At 42.1% G+C, this 20498-nt stretch overlaps 1 protein-coding gene across 2 annotated transcripts in view; it reads left to right on the plus strand.

Moving 5' to 3' along the window:
* HYAL3 (hyaluronidase 3) overlaps window positions 1-16094 on the plus strand; it is a 24377-nt gene extending 8283 nt beyond the window's left edge. The window contains exons 2-4 of one of the 2 annotated variants that reach the window (XM_083354928.1): window positions 9468-10451; window positions 14595-14684; window positions 15424-16094. In XM_083354928.1, coding sequence (XP_083211054.1) covers window positions 9531-10451; window positions 14595-14684; window positions 15424-15849 — 1437 coding nt within the window. In that variant the 5' untranslated portion in view covers window positions 9468-9530 and the 3' untranslated portion in view covers window positions 15850-16094. Of the gene's footprint in view, window positions 1-9245; window positions 10452-14594; window positions 14685-15423 lie in introns of those variants that run through there. The other variant, XM_083354929.1, reaches the window with a different exon arrangement.
* Window positions 16095-20498: the final 4404 nt, after the last annotated feature.

Here is a 20498-nt window from a genome sequence, read left to right on the forward strand (position 1 = left end):
ACTACTTAATTGGCAGACACCTACTGTATGCAGCACTTTGATCTAAGGCGGTATTTCTTGCCAACTTTAAAATGCCAACTTCAATTCCCAGAATTCCTCAGTCAGCATGCTGGCTAGGAAAATCTCGATGGCTCAAATCGATGCGTCTTAAAATTGCCAAGGCTGAGAAACAGCGGTCTAAAAAAATATTGTTTTCATTTTAAACAAGAGGAAAGTCATAGTTCTCAACCTATGGCCACAACTGAGTCCAAAATTCTGAGCCCAAAATTAAAACAGTGGCCGCCTTTCTGAGTTTTGATCATGTGACCACGGGAATGCTGCAACGGTTGCGTGACTTCAGTGCTGTTGTAACTTTGAACGGTCAATAAAAGAACTGTTGTAAGTTGAGGAGCACCTGTACTAGTAATTTTTCCAATAAAAAGCTTGGGATGGCAAAAGTTGCTTGCTCCCTAGTCTATGGAAGAGACTAGAAGATTCTTCCTCAACACCTCAAATGGCTTTCCTCCCTGCCTGAGCTAGAAGGCCAGCTGGCCATCCGTTTGCTGCCCTTCTTGACAGCCCTAATTGTGATCTCTTCCGGCTTTTAGCTGGAGAATGCACTTCCCATTTTCAGCGCAGGGAAGCCTGTCTGTCTTCTCAACACCGCCAGCTGATGGAGAAACCAGTTTTCAGTCTAGGCACTGCTGTACTTGATTTTTACTCCTTAGCAGAGTGATGCCTGACAACATCCATAAGCTCAGCCATTGATCAGAAATTACACACCCTGCTGCCAGCATCAAGTTCCCTTCGTCCAGTGCGCTCCCACAGGGAGGGTCTCCTCAGGGTGCCGCCGGTTAAAGATTGCCGGAGGGTAACACCCAGGGGGAGGGCCTTCTCTGTGGGTGCGCCTGCCCTCTGGAACCAGCTGCCTACAGAGCTTAGGACTGCCTCCGACCTCCGTTCATTCCGCCGGGACCTGAAGACCTGGCTCTTCGAGCTCTCTGGCCCAGGCTGAGAATATTTTTAATTGTAATTTTAACTGGGTTTTAATTTTCTCAGGGTTCTATTTAATCTTTTTAAATTTGTTTTAACGTTTGTATTGACTGTTTTTTAAATGCCCTGTAAACCGCCCTGAGTCCTTCGGGAAAGGGCGGTATATAAATCTAAATAAATAAATAAAATAAATAAATAAATCAGCTGCCTGACTGAGTGATGGTAATAACAGGTGACTAATAGCCGATAGGGATAACAGGAAGAGGGGGCTTTTGATCTGTGATGTCGTCAAGCCAGCCCTGACATAGAGATCTGATTTAGCTCATAGCTATTAGCTTGAACAATGGTTGACAGATAACAAGAGGCTTCATAAACTGGCTCTTTGCTGCATCATTAGGCGCCCACCTTTTGGAAGAACACTAGCAATTCTGTGCCTGACAGAATCATAGAGTCTTCTAGTGCAATCCCCTGCTCAAGGCAGGGGACTTTATTATACCATCCCGGTGAGATCTTATACCCTCCTGGCCAAATGCTTGTCCAGTTTATATTTGAAAAGCTCCAGTGATGGGCCACTCATAACTCCGGGAGGCAAGTTGTTCCATTGATTAATTGTTCTCACTTGTCAGAAAATTTCTCTTTACTTCTAGATTTTTTTAACAAGCTTCCACCTGTTACAAGTAGTCCTTCAGTTACAACCACAATTGAGCCCCAACTTTCTGTTGCTAAGGGGGACATCTGTTAAATTTGCCCAATTTTATGACCTCTCTTGCCACAGTTTTTAAGTGAACCATTGTAGTTGTTAAGTCATTCAAATGGTTGTTAAGTGAATCTGGCTTCTCCATTGATTTTGCTCATCAGAAGATTACAAAAAAATGATCACATGACTCTGGGATACTGCCACCATCATACATATGAGTCAGTTGCCAATAATCTGAATTTTGATCAAGGAGTACCTGTACTTCTTGCCCTGCTCTCTAGTGCCTTGGAGAATACGTCCCCTCTTCTCCATGACAGCCTCTCAAGTAATGGAAAACAGTTAACATGTTGCCCCTAATCCTTTTCTTTGATAGGCTAGACCAGGGGTAGGCAACCTTGGCTCTTTTATGACTTGTGGACTTCAATACCCAGAATTCCTGAACTGGCCATACTGAGTCAGGAATTCTGGGAGTTGAAGTCCACAAGTCGCAAAAGAGCCAAGGTTGCCTACCCCTGGCTAGACATACCTAGCTCGCTCAACTGTTCGTCATATGATTTAGTCCCCAGGTCCTTTATCATCTTTGTTGCTCTTATCTGCATGTGCAGTACCTATTGCACTATGAAGTGGCAGAGAGAATGGTATCTTTAATACTTCACCACGTATCTCCAGTTATCCCCATCATGGTTAGGCAGCTGGAAGAATCAGACTTGCTGATCTAAGCCTAATGAAGTCTTGCAGAAGAGGGCCAAGAGTCAGAAGAGGAGGGGCATGGCATGGCTGCATTATTAACTTGGATAACATGATCAGGCCAGCAAGTGCCAGGATGATACCATCCCTTAGAGATCACCTGGCAGTGCCATTGACAAAATGTTGCAGAAGCACATCAGAAAAACTGCTGTCGCTTGGTGGCTACTGAAGGGAGAGAACACGGACACTGGAACATCTAAAGACTTCAAGATGCCTCAGCTATGGGTTGGAGACAAGAGGAAGCAAGATTATGGGAACATGGCTGTGGTTAACTGCAAGTGAGAAAAGACACAAGAAGTGTGGCTTGGAGAATTATCTGAATCTCGTGTTGTTTCCTTTTTGAGCAAATGGAAAATTCTCATCAAGAAAAGTTATTGTTTGAAGTTCCTTAAGTCCAAGCCTCAGATCACAGATAATCCCCCCTTTATACATAGCATAAATATTTTTTTCCCATATGAGCATAGAGTTGAACTAGGAGTCCTCCACTCAGCTGCCCTGGAACATAGATAGTACTTGAAAGAGAAACTCAGAACAGCATAGACTGTTGCTCCAGGAAGTAAAAAAAAAACCTGGGTTAGTCCTGAAATAGCATGGGGAAAAAAATCATTTCCCATTGATTGTTGCACTATTTTATTAAGGAATTAAGGAATAGTCTATTAAGACTATTAAGGAATAGTCAGGCAGTGATGCTTTATGATTATTCCTGGTGCTTTCTTTCAGATTAATATAGAACTGATGTTTTACTTGCTTTCAAGGTAAGCTTATCTAAGTTTTTGTAGGCAATTGAAAAGAAACAGAAGTCCTTATTAATAATAAAAGCTTAGTACTGCATTACAAAAGCTGGCATTGCCCTCGACATATAGTACCTCACGTTTGGTATAGTATATTCTCAATCTGGTGCCTTTCCCATCCAAGATTGCAACACTTATTATGCATTTCCTCCTTTATGCATACGTAGTTTGGCAAAAAGAAAATAAATAGAAGCTGTGAAAAGTGTGCCATGATTTGAAACTGTTTTGTATTACCCCATAAAATTTGTGAGCTGAGTTATTCCACATGAAAATATAAAAAGGATTCTTCTTCCCATTCCATTAAACTCTTTTCCCATCTCACTAAACATGGTAGATTTGCTTCTAAGAAACATTTGCTATACTGTCCAGCTTGTAGTGCTGTTTTTTTTTCTCTAGAGGCAACTTGGCTGTTTCGTGTGATTAGTGTTTTTTCAGATTTAGGAACAGAACTACTTAAGTACTACAGTTTGCTGAACAGTGCAAATAATAATCTCTTCTGAAAAGTTGATTTATGTAAATGAATGCCTAAAGCAGGGGTAGGCAACCTCGGCTCTTTTATGACTCATGGACTTCAACTCCCAGAATTCCTGAGTCAGCTATGCTGACTCAGGAATTCTGGGATTTGGAGTCCATGAGTCATAAAAGAGCCGAGGTTGCCTACCCCTGGCCTAAAGCATAGATTTTCATCGTTAGCTAAAACATTAGAAAATAATGTTTGTGTTTCAAAGTTCCTCAGGCCTTTCCATCAGACAGATGAGGCAACCAGAAATGAAAGGAACTTCTTTGGCTTAAGTAATATTTATTATGTGACTTAACTGGATTTTGTACGTGGTCCTTGCTGAAACACCAGAGAAGCAAGTTGCAAATGGCCAGGTGAAATGGCCTTAAGGAAGGAGTCTTGAGCTAAAGGGTGTTGGGCCATAAATTAATGGTTATGTAGGCAGGATCTTTGCCCTCTGCCTTTTTTGTGCCAAACTTTTCTAAGAAGATGGTAAAGCCAAAGGGCAAGGGGAAGATGAGAAGTGGGGTTGCTGAAACTGGCATTTGCATTTAAAACAGTCCTAAGCTGAAATGTGAAAGCAGGCATTTTCATTAGGGACTGCTGGATGTGCTGTGATGGTATCTAGATGTCCAGCACATCCAGCACATTGAAAAGAACGATGACTTAATATATAAAAACCAAATGTTCCTCTGAATTGTCCCCTCAGTGGAACACAAAGTTTTTTTGGCATGCAAAAGAAAGGAATGGAAAAAGTTATTTATGTGATAGGCACGTGAGCTTAAAAGAAGTCACATGGGTATGCGTGTCGGGGAGAAGAATGAAAATTTAGCTTATGATAATTTTTTTAGATAATTTTTTTTCAGAAGATCACAGAACAGTGTAATTCTTTATAGTAAGAAACTCTTTAAAGCAGAGGTCCCCAGTCTTTGGGGTACCAGAGACTGGTTCCGTGAGGAGAGGTTTTTTCGTGGATTGGAGGGGGTGTGGTTTTGCGTGCTGCCTGCATCCTGCAAATGGGGGTTCGCTTGTTTGCACAGACTGGTTTCTGGCATGCTGCAGACCGGTGCCGGTCCACAGACCGGGGGCTGGGGACCCTGCTTTAAAGAGTGACTTCATACACTTCAGAACTTGGTTAAATAAAGCCAAACTTTTTGCTATGTAACCTCACTCTATGGCTGCTTCCTTTGAGTTTAAAAGACAGAATACAATTTGAGTGCTCAAAACTTATTTCCTAAGATTAGATCAAATTGTCTATTTAAGGGAATTATATGGTCACTCATCTTAACCATATAACTCTGGCCATCTAACAAAACTGATACTTAAATAACACAGTGTAGAAACCATAATTAAAAATGCCCAAATCTAACATCCTGGCCCCAATACCAAGGAAAAAGCAGGTCTTCAGATTTTGTGCAAAGCCAATAGAGTCCCCCCAAACTCAAGGGGGAGACTGTTCCAAAAGGCAGCTGTCACTGATCATAAGATGCGGCTACTCAGTACCACTAAACAATGTTGTTCATGAAAAGGAACCAGAACATGCCCACCCTGCTGGATCATGTCGCAGCAAGGTTACATGCGCACATACCATGGACCAACTGTAGCTTTTGCATGATTTTATTTATTACTTTATTCATTTGTATCCTGTTTTTATTACTACAAATAAGTCAAGGTGGTGAACATAATACTATGCCCTATTTTCCCCACAACAAGCTTGTGAGGTGGATTGGGCTGAGAGGCAGTGACTGTCCAAAAGCCAACCACCTGGTTTTCATGCCTAAGGCAGGACTAGAACTCATGATCTGCTGTTTTTTAGCCTGGTGCTTTAACCACTAGACCTTTTCAAGGGCAGCCTGTAGTAGCAGTGCAGAAGGCCATTGTTATTTTGAGGAATTCAGTGACGTATTTTGATTTCTCCTTCATATTAAGAAAAGTTTAGAGGTTTAGAACTCTTCCAGAGATGACCTGCTTGGTTTGCACTCTTGTTTAATGAATAAAGGAGAAGGCGGGGTGGTGGCAAAGCTTCACATAGGTTCAAACTTTTACTCACTGTGAAAGTTCCAGACTTTCAATTCCCTTGCCAAAGTCATTTGCCAGCCAGTCAAGGCCAGGACTTGCAGTCTTATCATAGCGTGGCCATGACATCATGGTGCCAAGTTTTAATAAAAACCTTGGGATTGCTGTGGCTTGTTGGGAGATTCTGCATGGAACCTAGCACTGAGTATTGCGGAAACGGGCTATCCTTGGGATATCTCTGCTGCTGTTATTAAGAAGCTCCTTACAGCTTGTAAGAAATTTGGGTATTATCTTGCTTGGTATGCATGCTTTTTATGTTATGCTTTTAACTCTGCTCAAGCTAATAATAAGGCTTAAAATCCCTTTATTTATTGGGATTTCTTTTACTGCTCATTGCCTCTGGATCCAAAAGAACTAATTGCCTGGGCACCTCATCATTACCCCGATACTTGGCAAAACATAATTGGCGACAAAGGTATGGTCCAATGACACTGCCCTTCTGAAAAAGAGAATCTGCTAAGCAAGGTGATAGTGGCCAGAATTATATTCCTGGTTGCCCCAGCACAAAAGTCTGGGCCAGTGGCTCAATTATTAAACTGTCCCACCTGTGCCATGGCAGCATGAGTTGGCTCAGTTTGGAGATTCAATGCCAAATGTGGTGTTTTCGTTCATTTATTGGAAGTGGAGGACAAGAAGGGACAGAAGTAATTGGGTGGATTGGGATGGCTCTTTCACGTTGCCACTACATAGGGATTGAAAGGACCATTCTTGTAAGCTTGTAAAAGTATTGTTCTCATTACTGAATACTGAATCCAATCTATTTCCAACTTAGTGCTTTTCAAAATGTAAAGTTTTGTATTTGGTGGCTTTGAATTTATCCTGATTCTTGGACAAGTCTCTTCAGATTTATTGACTAGATTTTTAGAAGGGGCTTGTCCTTGCCTTCTTAGGGCTGAGAAAATGGCTGGCCCAAGATCACTCATTAGCCCTGTGCTAGAATTCTCAGTCTCCCTGTTTCTTGCCTGGTGCTTTAAACCACTTCATCAAGCTGGTTCTCAAAGGTAATTTATCCTAAGCAAAATTACATTCAGTGCCTCTCATTTCAGATATTAACATGGTGCATCAAAGAGGACTTTTCAATTGCCCTATTATTCAGGGCACAATACTATTCTGTTTCTGCTCTTCAAGTACATTCCTTGAGCTATTTTTACCTTCCCCAGGATACAAGCTACACTCTTTCTTGTCTATTCACTTTCACACATAGTATTATGGATAGATGTTAAATGAGAGTATACTGTATTTTTCTAAAATAATCGCCATTAGCATATTTTTCATACAAAAACACAGAGCAAGCAAAACAGAAGCAAGATCATTATCTACAAGTGTTATACTATTACAGGCTTGGAGGTTGTATTGCACAACTTATGAAAAAGCAGCTAGGAGAAAAGACGTATTGCCTTACCACTAACAGGAAATATTGTAAAAGGGTGAAGTGACTGTTGGCGTATTCCCAATGCTGATCAGGTTGCTAATTTTGACCTCCAAAATGTCAGCAAAATATTAGAGAATTAATTTTCTGATCTGCAATGAAGTTTGGATTTCAAGCCTGTCGCTTTTGCCAGGATACAAGTGTGGAAAAGAGTTTGATACTGACTTATCAGCTACCTGTAGTTCTTATTTGAAGCTAGTTAAGATTAATCAGAAACTTTAAACTGGAAGAAATGCTCTGTTCTAGCCTGCCCTAATAGGGTACCTTCAAAATGAAGGAGGGGATCAGTTTCCAAAATTTTCCTGACTGAGCTTTATGAGAGTTGGAATCTATTTGACAGCAGAATGGGAAGTTTGCATTTCACCTTATCTTGGTTTCTTTCAGTGTAGGAGAAATCAAAAGCCTAGTGGTCAATGCAAACTAGCTATTAAAACTGTAGAAAGAGGTTGGTCTGCAGTTTCTTCAGGTAGATTATATTAACAAAGCAAACAATCCAAACCACCAAGTGGAAGCTGCCCAGACAGGAGCTTGCACATCTTGGTCGGGAAGATGCATAACTGCCATAGAGTAATTCCTTCCAGCATTTTCTGTGTTGATCCAAACAACTCTTACTCACCAGGATTTAATTTGAGGTCACCTAGTTAACAGTTTTTGCTGGGCAGTTCACACTTAAACATTCTCACTACTTCCACCTTAAAAATTTCGTCCTCAGGATTGATCTTCTGAGGAGTTTCTTCATCTACCAGGATGTTCTCAGTCAGCTGTGGAGAATTTTGTTTTGTCTCCCTCTGTGTTTGCTTAGGAACCGCATATCAATAGTGGGCATTGCCAAAGCCAATCTATTTTATTCTTTTTATGATTTGAAGGCCACTTCTCATAATCAATCTCCTTAAGTTATTTATAGCAGCTACAAAACATGAAAAGCATCACGTAAAAAGACAAATATTTGGGACAGGTGCACCACAATGCATTTCTAACATGGTCTTCGACAGTGAAGCTGGCCTACTTAAAATGTAAACTATTGCCTAGATTTTCATCTTCTATTAGCTTAAGCTCTGCTTTTTTTTCAGCTAGCTTGGGTCCTTTAATTATGATTGACAGCTTTCAGTCTTCCAGGTACCAGGGTGATACACGCTCATCACGAATTGTTATATCCATTCTTTATCCTGGTCTTTGTGACTTGTTTTATCTTAACTTGTTATTAGATCAATCTGATTTTATTTCCCTGACCACAGGTAAGTCCTGTTCAATAGTTTGTACAGCAATCCTCTTCAGATATTTTAGAACAATTATATTTCCCTCTTTGTTCTAATTGTGATTTTTGTGTTTTATTTGCTGAATAAAGATTGATTGATTGATTGATTGATTGGGACAGACAGTGGGTTGGGGAAGCTCAATGCAAAAGGTATATTTTTTGAAGATACTTAACACATACCTACTGTAAGACCTGGGTTGTTGCAAAGGGAAGATGGTTGGTCCACACAGGACATGCCGACTACAAGGAAAATAAAGCACTCTGGTTTTCCACAAAGAATAGTTATGAGTGTCTCCATCCATCCCTTCACCATTGTGAGAGGGTGACAATTTGAGGAAATAATGACGATCTTGAAGCGAAGACAGTGATTCATGAATAGTATGACTTCAAATCTGCCCTGCTGTCCATAGCACAACTCATTAGTTTTTCTGAGGGAAAAGGCAAACCCGGGTGTCCCCCAATTCTATTCTGACATTTTAACTGCTACAGTTACAAGGTTCTCTATAGATAGTTGAAGGGACGCAGTGGCTCAGTGTGTTAGGATGCTTGAACTTGTCGATCAGAAGGTCGGCAGTTTGGCAGGTTGAATCCCGAGTGCCGCATAACAGTGAGCGCCTGTTACTCATCCCAGCTTCTGCCAACCTAGCAGTTCGAAAGCATGTAAAAAATGCAAGTAGAAAAATAGGGACCACTATGGTGGGAAAGTAACAGCATTCCGTGTGCCTTTGGCATCTAGTCATGCCGGCCACATAACCACAGAGACGTCCTCGGACAAGTGCTGGCTCTTCGGCTTTGAAACAGAGATGAGCACTGGCCCCTAGAGTCGGAAACAACTAGCACACATGTGCGGGGGAACCTTTACCTTTATCTTTTACCTATAGATAGTGGTTTAATTAATTTTTTAAATATTCTTTTTATTACATGCTATTGAGTTAGAAGTGATCCGTAAATGAGGAGCAGACAGATTTTATTTAAACCATCATCCCCTTTCTCTTTGTCAGGGGATGCATTTATGAACAAAGCTTGAGGAATTCCAGAACAGATACCAGCTTATTCCATCCGCCATGATTCTGGAGAGAACTATCTGGATCTGCATCACCTTCTGTACTGCATCTGTTATACCCCTGGAAGGGAATAGCTGGAAGCAGGCAGCTGCCAGTCCCATCATCCAGCATAAGCCATTTGTTGTGGTGTGGAATTTACCCACAACCAGATGTCAAGAGCATTTTGGGATCAGATTACCTCTGGACATCTATGGCATTGTGGAGAACAAAGGCAATGTGTTCCAAGGACAGAATATGACTATTTTTTACAAAAACAAATTTGGACTGTATCCTTACATATCTCCACAAGGTGACAGGTATAATGGGGGTATCCCTCAGAAGGTTAATCTGAAGAGACATCTAGAGAAGGCCACTAAGGAAATCACAGAACTCTTCAATAATGACTTCCAAGGTCTGGCAGTAGTAGACTGGGAGGAGTGGCGACCTCTCTGGAGACGAAACTGGGGCCCCAAAATGGTTTATAAGGAGGCCTCTAAACAATGGGTGAGGAAAAGATTTCCTAGATACTCTCCTGAGGAGCAAACCTACTTGGCTAAGGCAGAGTTTGAAAAGGCTGCACGGTTGCTGATGGAGACTACTCTAGCTCTGGGAAAGAAGCTGAGGCCACATGGTTTCTGGGGCTTCTACGGGTTTCCCAATTGCTTTAATGACAAATGGGGGAAAGAGGTAAACTATACAGGCCATTGTAATCCCAAGGAAGTCCAATGGAATGATCAGCTCATGTGGTTGTGGAAGATCTCCTCAGCCCTCTATCCCTCTATCTACATTCCACCGAAAGTACCAGCTTGGTACCACCAGCATTATGTACATCACCGTCTCAGAGAGGTATTCCGTCTGGCACAGTTTGGCACAGAGCATCCCCTTCCTGTGTTACCATATTCCAGGATTTCCTACAAGCATTCTTCAAGGTATCTAACTGAGGTAAGCACTTTGGGGCACTCAAAAAACGGGGTAATATTAGATCCAGGGATTGTAAATAATAGTTACATCTACTATTTGGCTGGAAAACATTTTTTGTAGTCACTTCTGTTATACATCATTCCTTTGTTATATTTATCTCACTTTTTCTCCAAAGTAATTCTGAATGGCATACATGGTTCTCCCATCCACACACTCCACGGTCAGCACTGTACCTTTCCTGGAGTAGATTAAATGTGGGAGAAACGTCTTGCTTCATGGCCATGTAGGAATCTGACTTACTAGCATTTTCAGCTTGTTATAAGGGGGAAAGAAAGAGAGGATCCTATGGAAGAATTAGAAAAGCAAAAGCTTCATTTGCAGGAGAAATGAAATGAATCTTTATTGTCAAAGTACAACCATGTATACATTGAGATTGGCTGAGCCTCCCTTCGTGCCCCCACCCCCACAACTCACAGTAACAACAAACCCTCCATCTTATCATACCATGTGAGCTAATTGCACAACACACCGGCCTCGCAAGTCAATCATACATAAAGTTTATAAAATTATTTCCCGTTCAAGAGCCTAACAGTCCATGGATGAAAGCTGTTCTTCAGCCTGTTGGTACGGCTGGCTATATTCCTATATCTCCTACCCGATGGTGGGAGAGTAAAGAGATACCGACCAGGGTGTGAGTCATCCCTGAGAATTTTCCTCACTCTTCCAAGGCAGCGAGCCCTGGCGATGTCATCCAGTGGTGTCAGGGGACAGCCCACAATGTCTTGTGCTGTGCTCACCACCCTCTGTAATACTTTCCTATCCGCAGCTGTCAGACCAGCATACCAAACCACAATACAGTATGAAAGGACACTCTCTATAGTAGACCAGTAAAAGAGGGTCATTAGCCATTGTTCTACCCTGTTCTTCCGCAAGACCCTGAGGAAGTGGAGTCTCTGTTGGGCCTTTCTGGCCACCTGGGTTGTATTAACTTTCCAGGTAAGATCTTCATAGAGGTAGACTCCCAGAAATTTAAAGGAGGAAACTCTCTCCACACAGCCCCCTCCCCCGATGTAAAGTGGGGCAAGTTCCTCTTTTTTCCTCTGGAAGTCTAGCACCATCTCTTTCATCTTGCCGATGTTCAGGTGCAAGTTGTTGTTGAAACACCATATGGATAGTTTTTGTACCTCCCCCCTGTATGCTGTTTCATTTCCACCTGTAATAAGACCCACTAGGGTGGTACCGAAAGGGACGCAGTGGCTCAATGGGTTAGGAAGCTGAGCTTGTCAATCAGAAGGTCAGCAGTTTGGCGGGTTGAATCCCGAGTGCCGCGTAACAGAGTGAGCACCTGTTACTTGTCCCAGCTTCTGCCAAACTAGCAGTTCGAAAGCACGTAATAATGGAAGTAGAAAAATAGGGACCACTACGGTGGGAAGGTAACAGCATTCCGTGCGCCTTTGGCCTCTAGTCATGCCGGCCACATGACCACGGAGACATCCTCAGACAAGCGCTGGCTCTTCGGCTTTGAAACGGAGATGAGCACTGGCCCCTAGAGTCGGAAACGACTAGCATGCATGTGTGGGGGAACCTTTACCTTTTACCTTAGGGTGGTACCATCTGCGAACTTAATTATCACAGTAGATGGGTCGGATGATACACAATCATATGTGTACAATGAGTACAGGTAGGGGCTACTTCGTGATTAGCGCTGGCTCTTCGGCTTTGAAACGGAGATGAGCACCGGCCCCTAGAGTCGGAAACGACTAGCACGCATGTGCGGGGGAACCGTTACCTTTTACCTTAGGGTGGTACCATCTGCGAACTTAATTATCGCAGTAGATGGGTCGGACGATACACAATCATATGTGTACAATGAGTACAGGTAGGGGCTAATCACGAAGCCCTGTGGCAAGCCGGTGCAAAGCTTTAGGGGGGTAGATAAAAGAGACCCAACCCTCACTGTTTGTAACCGGTCCCTGAGAAAGTCTTGAATCCAATCACAGATGGAGGGGGAAAATTTCAAGTTAGTCAGCTTTTCAATGAGAGTGCTTGGCAAAATGATGTTGAAAACCGAGCTGTAATCAACAAAAAGCATCTTGACATAGCTTCCAGGTTTCTCAAGATGGTTTGCTACAGAGTGTAGAGCAGTAGCTATGGCATCGTCTGTCGACCTGTTCCCCTTGTAGGCAAGTTGATGTTTGTCGAAATCCAGTGGGAGGCATGTCCTAAGATGTTGGAGAACCAGTCTTTCGAAGCATTTCATGACTACAGACGTTAATGCAACAGGTCTGTAGTCATTTAGGCACTCAACTGCAGTTTTCTTGGGGACTGGGACAATGGTAGCTGCTTTCAAGCATGATGGTACACATGCCGTTTGCAAGGAGATGTTAAAGATCCTTGTCAGGACCCCTGCTAATTGGTCAGCACGGTTCTTAACCACTATCCCCAGCACCCCATCTGGGCCTGCGGCTTTGCTGGGATTCACAGCCTTCAATACAGTTCTCACTTGGTGTTCAAACAGGGTGAGTGGCTGAGAATCAGAAGGCCGGCCAGCAGAGGCTACAGGGTCTGGTCTTTTTACCTCATAGCGAGCGAAGAAGATATTCAGCTCCTCTGCCAACGAGGCATCAGTATTTACCGTGTTCCTTGTACTGCCCTTGTGGTTGGTTAGGTGCTGCAGTCCCTGCCACACTTGCTTCAGATTGTTGTCTGCTAGGTGGTTCTCCACCTTGTGTTTATATTGTTGTTTTGCCATCCTAATGCCTCTTCTGAGATTTGCCCTGGCCTCTCTGTATGTGTCCCTATCCCCTGCCTTAAAGGCAGAATCCTGGGCTCTCAGGAGTGTTCGTACCTCTGCACTCATCCAGGGTTTGCAATTCCTGTAAACTCTAATGCACTTTTCTGTTGTCACAGTATCAGTGCATGTTTTAATATAAGAGAGCACGGCATCCGTGTATACATTCAGGTCTTGATCTTCGAATCCACTCCAGTCAGTGGTTTCAAAGCAGTCCTGCAATATTTGAGTCTGAGTAATCAATTGGATTAAAAATATTATGTTTAAAAATAGAACTGCAGTAAGTAAGGTCCATTCATGAATTTTTCAGATAAGAAGTTATTGTTTTAATAGAAAGAAAAAGCTACTAATTAACGGAACTTCTGTAGAGATAAATTACATCTTTTTGTGAGCAGGCTAAACTGCTAGGCTCTTGTAGTTAGATTTTTATTATGACTATAGTGCTATTCAGTGTTGTCGATTTTTCCTGAAAAATTTTAATTGGAATTGTTTCTTTAAAAAGAATTCTAAAAATTTCCATAGTTTGCACCAGAAAATGTTCAGTTTGCATTGAAAAAAATCTCATATAACACTGATATAACTCGTATAACATAATGGGGAATTTTATATTCATAATAGGAGTTGGGAAAATTTTGCAGAACATATTTTTCCATACTGTTACTATTATGTAAAGTATTAGTTTAATTTATTCTGGTGTTCCAAAAATATGTACACAGAATCAAAGAAATTATTATTTCTTGAATTATAGCTATTAAATCAGAGGTCCCCAACTTTTTGGGCACCAGGGACCGGTTCCGTGGAGAAAGGTTTTTCCACAGACTGGAGAGTGTGTGTTTTTGTGTGCTACCTGATCGTACGGATGGGGGCTTTGCTTGTTTATGTGGATCGGTTGCTGGCATGCCACGGCCCGGTACCAGTCCATGGACTGTGGGTTGGTGACGCCTGTATTAAATGGTCAAACAAATCTGTCAGGCTCTTCAGGCATGAGAAAACATGCAAGGTTTGTTTGACCATTGAATTCAATGGAACATCAGTGTCTGCCATGAATAATTAGTTTTTTGGTTAGGTATATCTAGGTATATCTCTTTTCCCAAGCTGGTGATCCTCCAGCTATTTTAGACTCCAATACCCAATTATGGTAGTTGAAGCCCAATTCATCTCATTAGTACTCTTCTTATTCATAAGTACCGATTTGGGGAATCTGTATGGGAAAAGATCAGGCCATACTGTACCTCTAGGTCTCTGGAAATAGATCTTTGCACTCCATTGAAACCAGCTTAATAGAGAGTTTATATCATTAAAATTATAACACGAACATATACTGAGCTACTCACTAGTAGAACTTCTCCTTTTTTCTTTTTTCTTTTATTCAGGCTGACCTGATAAATACTATTGGAGAAAGTGCAGCACTTGGCTCTGCTGGGGTTGTGCTCTGGGGTGACCTCTCCTACTCCAAGTCATTTGTGAGTATATGTGAAACACTTCTACGCTCCTTACTGTGAAAATGAACCTTGGGCAAGAAACAGGCCCATATCACCACCTCTGCCCCAGTGGCGTTCCTACAGCTATTGGGGAGATTCTATCCAGCTTAAAGCTCTGGCTTAGGCAAGATACTGTAGGTTCATGAAGTAATTTGTTTTCCCAACAGTGAAGTTTCACTAATTATCTATCTACAGTTCTTTTATGGTTGAGTCTTCTTAGAGGACATTGTTACTATCAATGTGCAAATAGCCCAACGCTTGTAACATTTTCAGTCTGAAAAATGTTTGAGCAGACCTAATAAAGTATATAAAATTGATTTTTGTTTAGAGGGAAAAAAGGAAACTGTTGCCTTCTTCTATTATGGTATTAGAACCCACGAAGAGCAAACAAAAGGCAGTATTTTATGTATCACATAAATCAAATTATGGAATTTTCTATAATTTTCAACTGCATTATATGATGTTGATTGCCGAACTGGATGTTTTTAAATCAAATTCATGGAAGAAAAGACTGTCAAACTGTATTCACCTGTGTACTGCCTTCCAGTAATGGTGGCAGTGTACTTTTTCATGCTAATTGCTGAGAACGAGGCATGGAAAATGCTATTGTGGTCCATGTTCTGCTTATGAGTAGAATGTATGGTTTTCTTGGCTTGATCCGGCCTGGTGCTTCTTGAGTTCTTCAAAATCCAAATTCTAATTCTGATCTTATGTTCTCCAGGCGAGATGCAAGAGCCTTCACCATTATATCACCACCACACTGGGACCTTACGTTGCTAATGTGACTACAGCAGCACACAGATGTAGTCGCCAGCTATGTCATGGGAATGGACGTTGTGTGAGACACTACCTGAGTGAATTAGGAGCCTTCCTTCATCTGGATCATCATCTATGGGAAGGGGACCTTGGGATGACAGATTTTCAAGACCAAAATGTGTCAGCGCAGGATCATTTTCAGTGTCAATGCTATCCAAAGTGGACTGGCACCCACTGTGAGAGACCACAGAGGATCGAGCCTTTTAAGAAACCAAAACATAACCAAGCTTCACGGTATAACCGTGTATATGATGCAGTGCATAATGGTGACTTTGACTTGGGATCCAATATCTGTCCTGCTTCTATTTATGGTAAAGAAACAGAAAGATAACCAGTACTTTAGGAATCTTGATAGGTTTTGTTCTAGGGAGTGCATGTTTCCTGATAACTTGAAGAAAATGACACAATTCCAGAATTATATTTAAATAATTACTTTCTTCTACCTCATATTTTCTCTCCATTCTCCCTACTACTTGCATCTAATCTTCGCGTGAGCATGTTCTGGCAATAGCTGTATCCCCATGAAAATGTCTTAATCTTGACCTCTTCTTAAGGGAGACAGGCTTAATTTGTTTGCTGTACTTGTATTAGAATAAATTTAGCAGGGAATGTAGCTTAATTCTACTTTTCTGACATTACTTGACATGACAGAGAGAGGATGGGGAAATGAATTGCCCCGTAAGACTGGCATTCAGCCAGTCCATATTCTGTCTGTTCCCTTAATACATGACACAGAGTTGATGTCTGGGTGGATCTCTGTGTCACATCTGCTCTCTCATAATTATTTTTCTCTCTCTTTCACAAAAGCACACCTTACAGTTGTATGCAAACAAAGTAGGTTAAAAGCACATCATCTCAGCCCATTGTCAGGTTGGATCTTTTCCTTTTCTCCCAAACTTTATTGCATTCACTTAACAGAGCACCTCATGCAAAACTCAAGTCCTTTCAGCTCCTCTGTAGTCGGTTAAAAGGACATTCTATTTTGTCAGCAAAAACGATAATAATGTGTGGCTAGAAACTGATCCTTCGCACCTAATGTCATGATGGGTGATTGAATATAGGATTGCATGAATTTGATCAGCAGTTACTGATGGTATCACCTTAGGATTCTCTCTTGCACTTTGTGTTTGTGAGGAAAGGAAGAATTAAGTCTAAATTAAATACAATTATTTCAAAGCTGAAACCAGCTATGCCAACCCTATTGATATAAAAACCTTATTGGTTTTTAAAGAAGAAACTAAGAACTGCAAGCACCAGTAAGGCTGCCTTACACCATTAAAGTAATGTAACAGTTGGAAAAAAAGGCTCCCCAAAGTGAAAGGACACAGTCACCTCTATTTTCATCTGACCTGAAATAACTGCACACGTTCTGTTTCCACACGTGGTTTTACAACAAGAAATGAATCCCATGAATCTAAAATCTCCAGGCCTCTAAAGTAGATGCAGAAATCAATTTGATTCATCTGTACATTAATGGACATTCTAATGGTTGGAAGGACACCATTGAATATGACCCACTGTGATCTTGGATCATAATCTACTGTACTCTTGTAGTCATTGGTACTGATTTTGTATGACTCTGGCCCCTATTGAAAGATTTAAATACTTTCTCTAAAACAATACATTCCTTTCTAAATGACTGCAAGCTGCAGCCCCAAATAAGAATGCATTTCTTTGTAAGATGCAATGTGAGACCTAATATCCTGAATTCACATTTTTTTTTAATTTTAATTCCATTTATATCCCGCCCTTCTCCGAAGACTCAGGGCGGCTTACAAGCTTAGCAGTAGCCTTCATTCTATGTATATGCCTGCTTATTAGGGCTTTCACACATACCCCAAGCAGCATTATTACAAAGTCAGATTATTGCCCCCAACAATCTGGGTCCTCATTTTACCTACCTCGGAAGGATGGAAGGCTGAGTCAACCTTGAACCTGGTGGGATGCGAACCTGCACTAATTGCAGGCAGCTGGTGTTACCTAAGGAGGCATTAGCCCACTGCTCCACCAAGGCTCTTATGTTAGGTTAAGCCATAATTTACCATAATCAATTAAATAAGCCACAATTGGCTGAGTTCACACATCACCTTAAACTAAGTTCCAATAAATTAAAGCAGTACATGAACTTGACCAAGTTGCCTTTGTCTCCAGCCCCAAGATAGTTAAAATATGATGTTAAAATTAATATTCAAAAGTGGAATAACTGGTATGCTTAAAATGGATCTAACATAAATAAACTGATATTCAAATAATTATTTCTATGAGAAACATTTTATTTATTTAAAACATTATTTAGCTGCACATTTTATACAGAACTCTGAATGACTCCTAAGCAAGAATTGTAACAACATGAAAACCATATGAAAACGATTAAAACCATAAGCACTAAAAACACAAGCCTGGTTCCAAGTCAGATGTCCAACATGCAGTCATCTTATCCTATCTCAGTGCTTTGTAGAAGCCAGGAGGTCCACAATCTGCTGAACTTTTAGGGTAAGAATATTTTGTATAGGCCAGGGGTTGCCATGGAAAAGCCAGGTTTTCTACCTTCTTCCCATAAGGCGGCTATGTTTAAAGGAAGGCACTAGGAGTCGGCCCACCTATCTAATGTGATTGGACGAGGAGATGTCTTTAGAGAAAGGGGGTTCCACAGATAACTTGGTGCTGTGCCATGTGGGGCCTTAAAGGTAATAACCATCACCTTAAATTGCCCCCAGAAGAAACTGGAAGCCAGTGCAGCTCATGCAACAGAAGCATTAAATGGGTAAGCTAGAGATACCCATAAGTACACATGCTGCTGCATTCTTTATCAATTGTAGCTTCCGAGTGGTCTTGAAGGACAGTCCCAATTACAGAACACTGCAATAATCTAAATGGGAAGTGACCAAGACATGAGTGACTGTGAGCAAGACTTCCTAGTCCAGGAAAGGGTGCAATTGGTGCACCAGATGAATATGTGCCCCTCCCCCTTGGCACAGCTACACCTGCTCCTCAAGTAGAAGCCATGAATGTAGGAGGACCCTGAAATTGTGCACCAACTAGGTCAGGGGTAGGCAACCTCAGCTCTTTTATGACTCATGGACTTCAGCTATGCTGACTCAGGAATTCTGGGAGTTGAAGTCCATGAGTCAGAGCCGAGGTTGCCTACCCCTGAACTAGGTCTATGGGTGGGGTGCCTTCCCAACTACAGTCAAAAGATAAAATATCATTTGGGCCTGGGGAATGGGGCAAAACCTAGAGCTGTTCCATCTTGCCAGGGTTGAGTCAAAGCCAGCTTCTTGCCATCCAGATTATACATCATCACCTGTCTTGACAGGTGCAAGAGATATGTAATTAGGTACTACTACAGTCATGTCAAGAGCATTGAAGCACTTCTGGGTTTAAGCAAGGAACTAAATTTCATTTTTAATGTGTGCCATTGTGCCCACAGTAAAAAATGACAATAAAGGTTGTCTGTCTGTCTGTCTGTCTGTCTGTCTGTCTGTCTGTCTGTCTGTCTGTCTGTCTGTCTATCTATCTATCTATCTATCTATCTATCTATCTATCTATCTATCTATCTATCTATCTATCTATCTCCTTTCATGTCCCTGTTAAGTATAAGTAGGTGCTATTCACATACTTATGATACTGGACCCCATACTGAGGGATGACCTCCCCCAGGGGTTTCACATATATTTTAAAAAGAAGAGGCACAAGGTTAAAGCCCTGGAGCACCCCACATTGTAGTGTCCTAGGGGTCAATCTTTCTTTTTGTATCAGCCCAGCTGGAACCAGTCACAGAGTGGGAAGAGAACCACCATATTCCAGTGCCTCCCACTCCCAATCCCTGAAGCTGGTCTCGAAGGATACCAAGGTCAATTGTATCAAAACCCTCTGAGATGACCAGGAAGGCCAGAGTGGTTTCATCACCCTATCCTAAGCCTTCCAAATGTCATCAATAAGTACAATCAATGCTGTTTCAGTGCTGTGTCTTGACCTGAACCCAGACTGAAAAGGGTCCAGGTAATCAGCTTCATGCAGGGTTCTTTGTAGTTATGCACCAACCACTTTCTTAACAATCTTCCCTAAAAAGGGAAGACTGGAGACTGGATGAAATTTGTCTAATACTACAGTGGGTTAGGACGCTGAGCTTGTCGATCAGAAGGTCGGCAGTTTGGCGGGTTGAATCCCGAGTGCCGCGTAGCAGAGTGAGCGCCTGTTACTCGTCCCAGCTTCTGCCAACCTAGCAGTTCGAAAGCACATAAAAATGCAAGTAGAAAAATAGGGACCACTACGGTGGGAAGGTAACAGTGTTCCATGTGCCTTTGGCGTCTAGTCATGCCGGCCACATGACCACGGAGACGTCCTTGGATAAGCGCTGGCTCTTCGGTTTTGAAACAGAGATGAGCACCAGCCCCTAGAGTCGGAAATGACTAGCACACATGTGCGGGGGAACCTTTACCTTTACCTTTTACTGAATCCTAGGATAGCCTCTTGAGACGAGGGATGCACCACTGCCTCCTTCAGGACAGGTGGCGCTTCCCTCTCTTGCAAAGAGCATTAATCATTGCTTGGATGAAACCACATGCCACCCCCTTGGAGGCCTGGGTCAAAACGTAGGTGGCCGAGTGCACACTTCCTCAAGAAGTCCCCCAGAACCATACATCTGGGGAACTCCATTGTTAGCCCAGACATAGAATCCAGGAATGTGGGCAGGGATGCTGCAACTTTGCAGAGAATAAGGTAAATGAATAGTAATCCCCACTGATCCCTATGGACCAACCTCACCAAAAAAATAAAAAATAAAAATCTCATACTCGATGTCTGGGGCAGGGCCACTAATGTCCACCCACCAGAGACTCAGCGAAGACAATAGCTACACAACCACCCTTGGAGTTCCAGTTGGCACCACACTCAAAATTCCAGTGGCATATTTCAAAGAGGGTAGCCCCCTCCCCCCACTCCACACCCAACTTAGTATGAATGATACAGGCTAGGCCA

This window comes from Vipera ursinii (assembly GCF_947247035.1).
Source record: "Vipera ursinii genome assembly, chromosome: 2".
NCBI lineage: Eukaryota > Metazoa > Chordata > Lepidosauria > Squamata > Viperidae > Vipera > Vipera ursinii.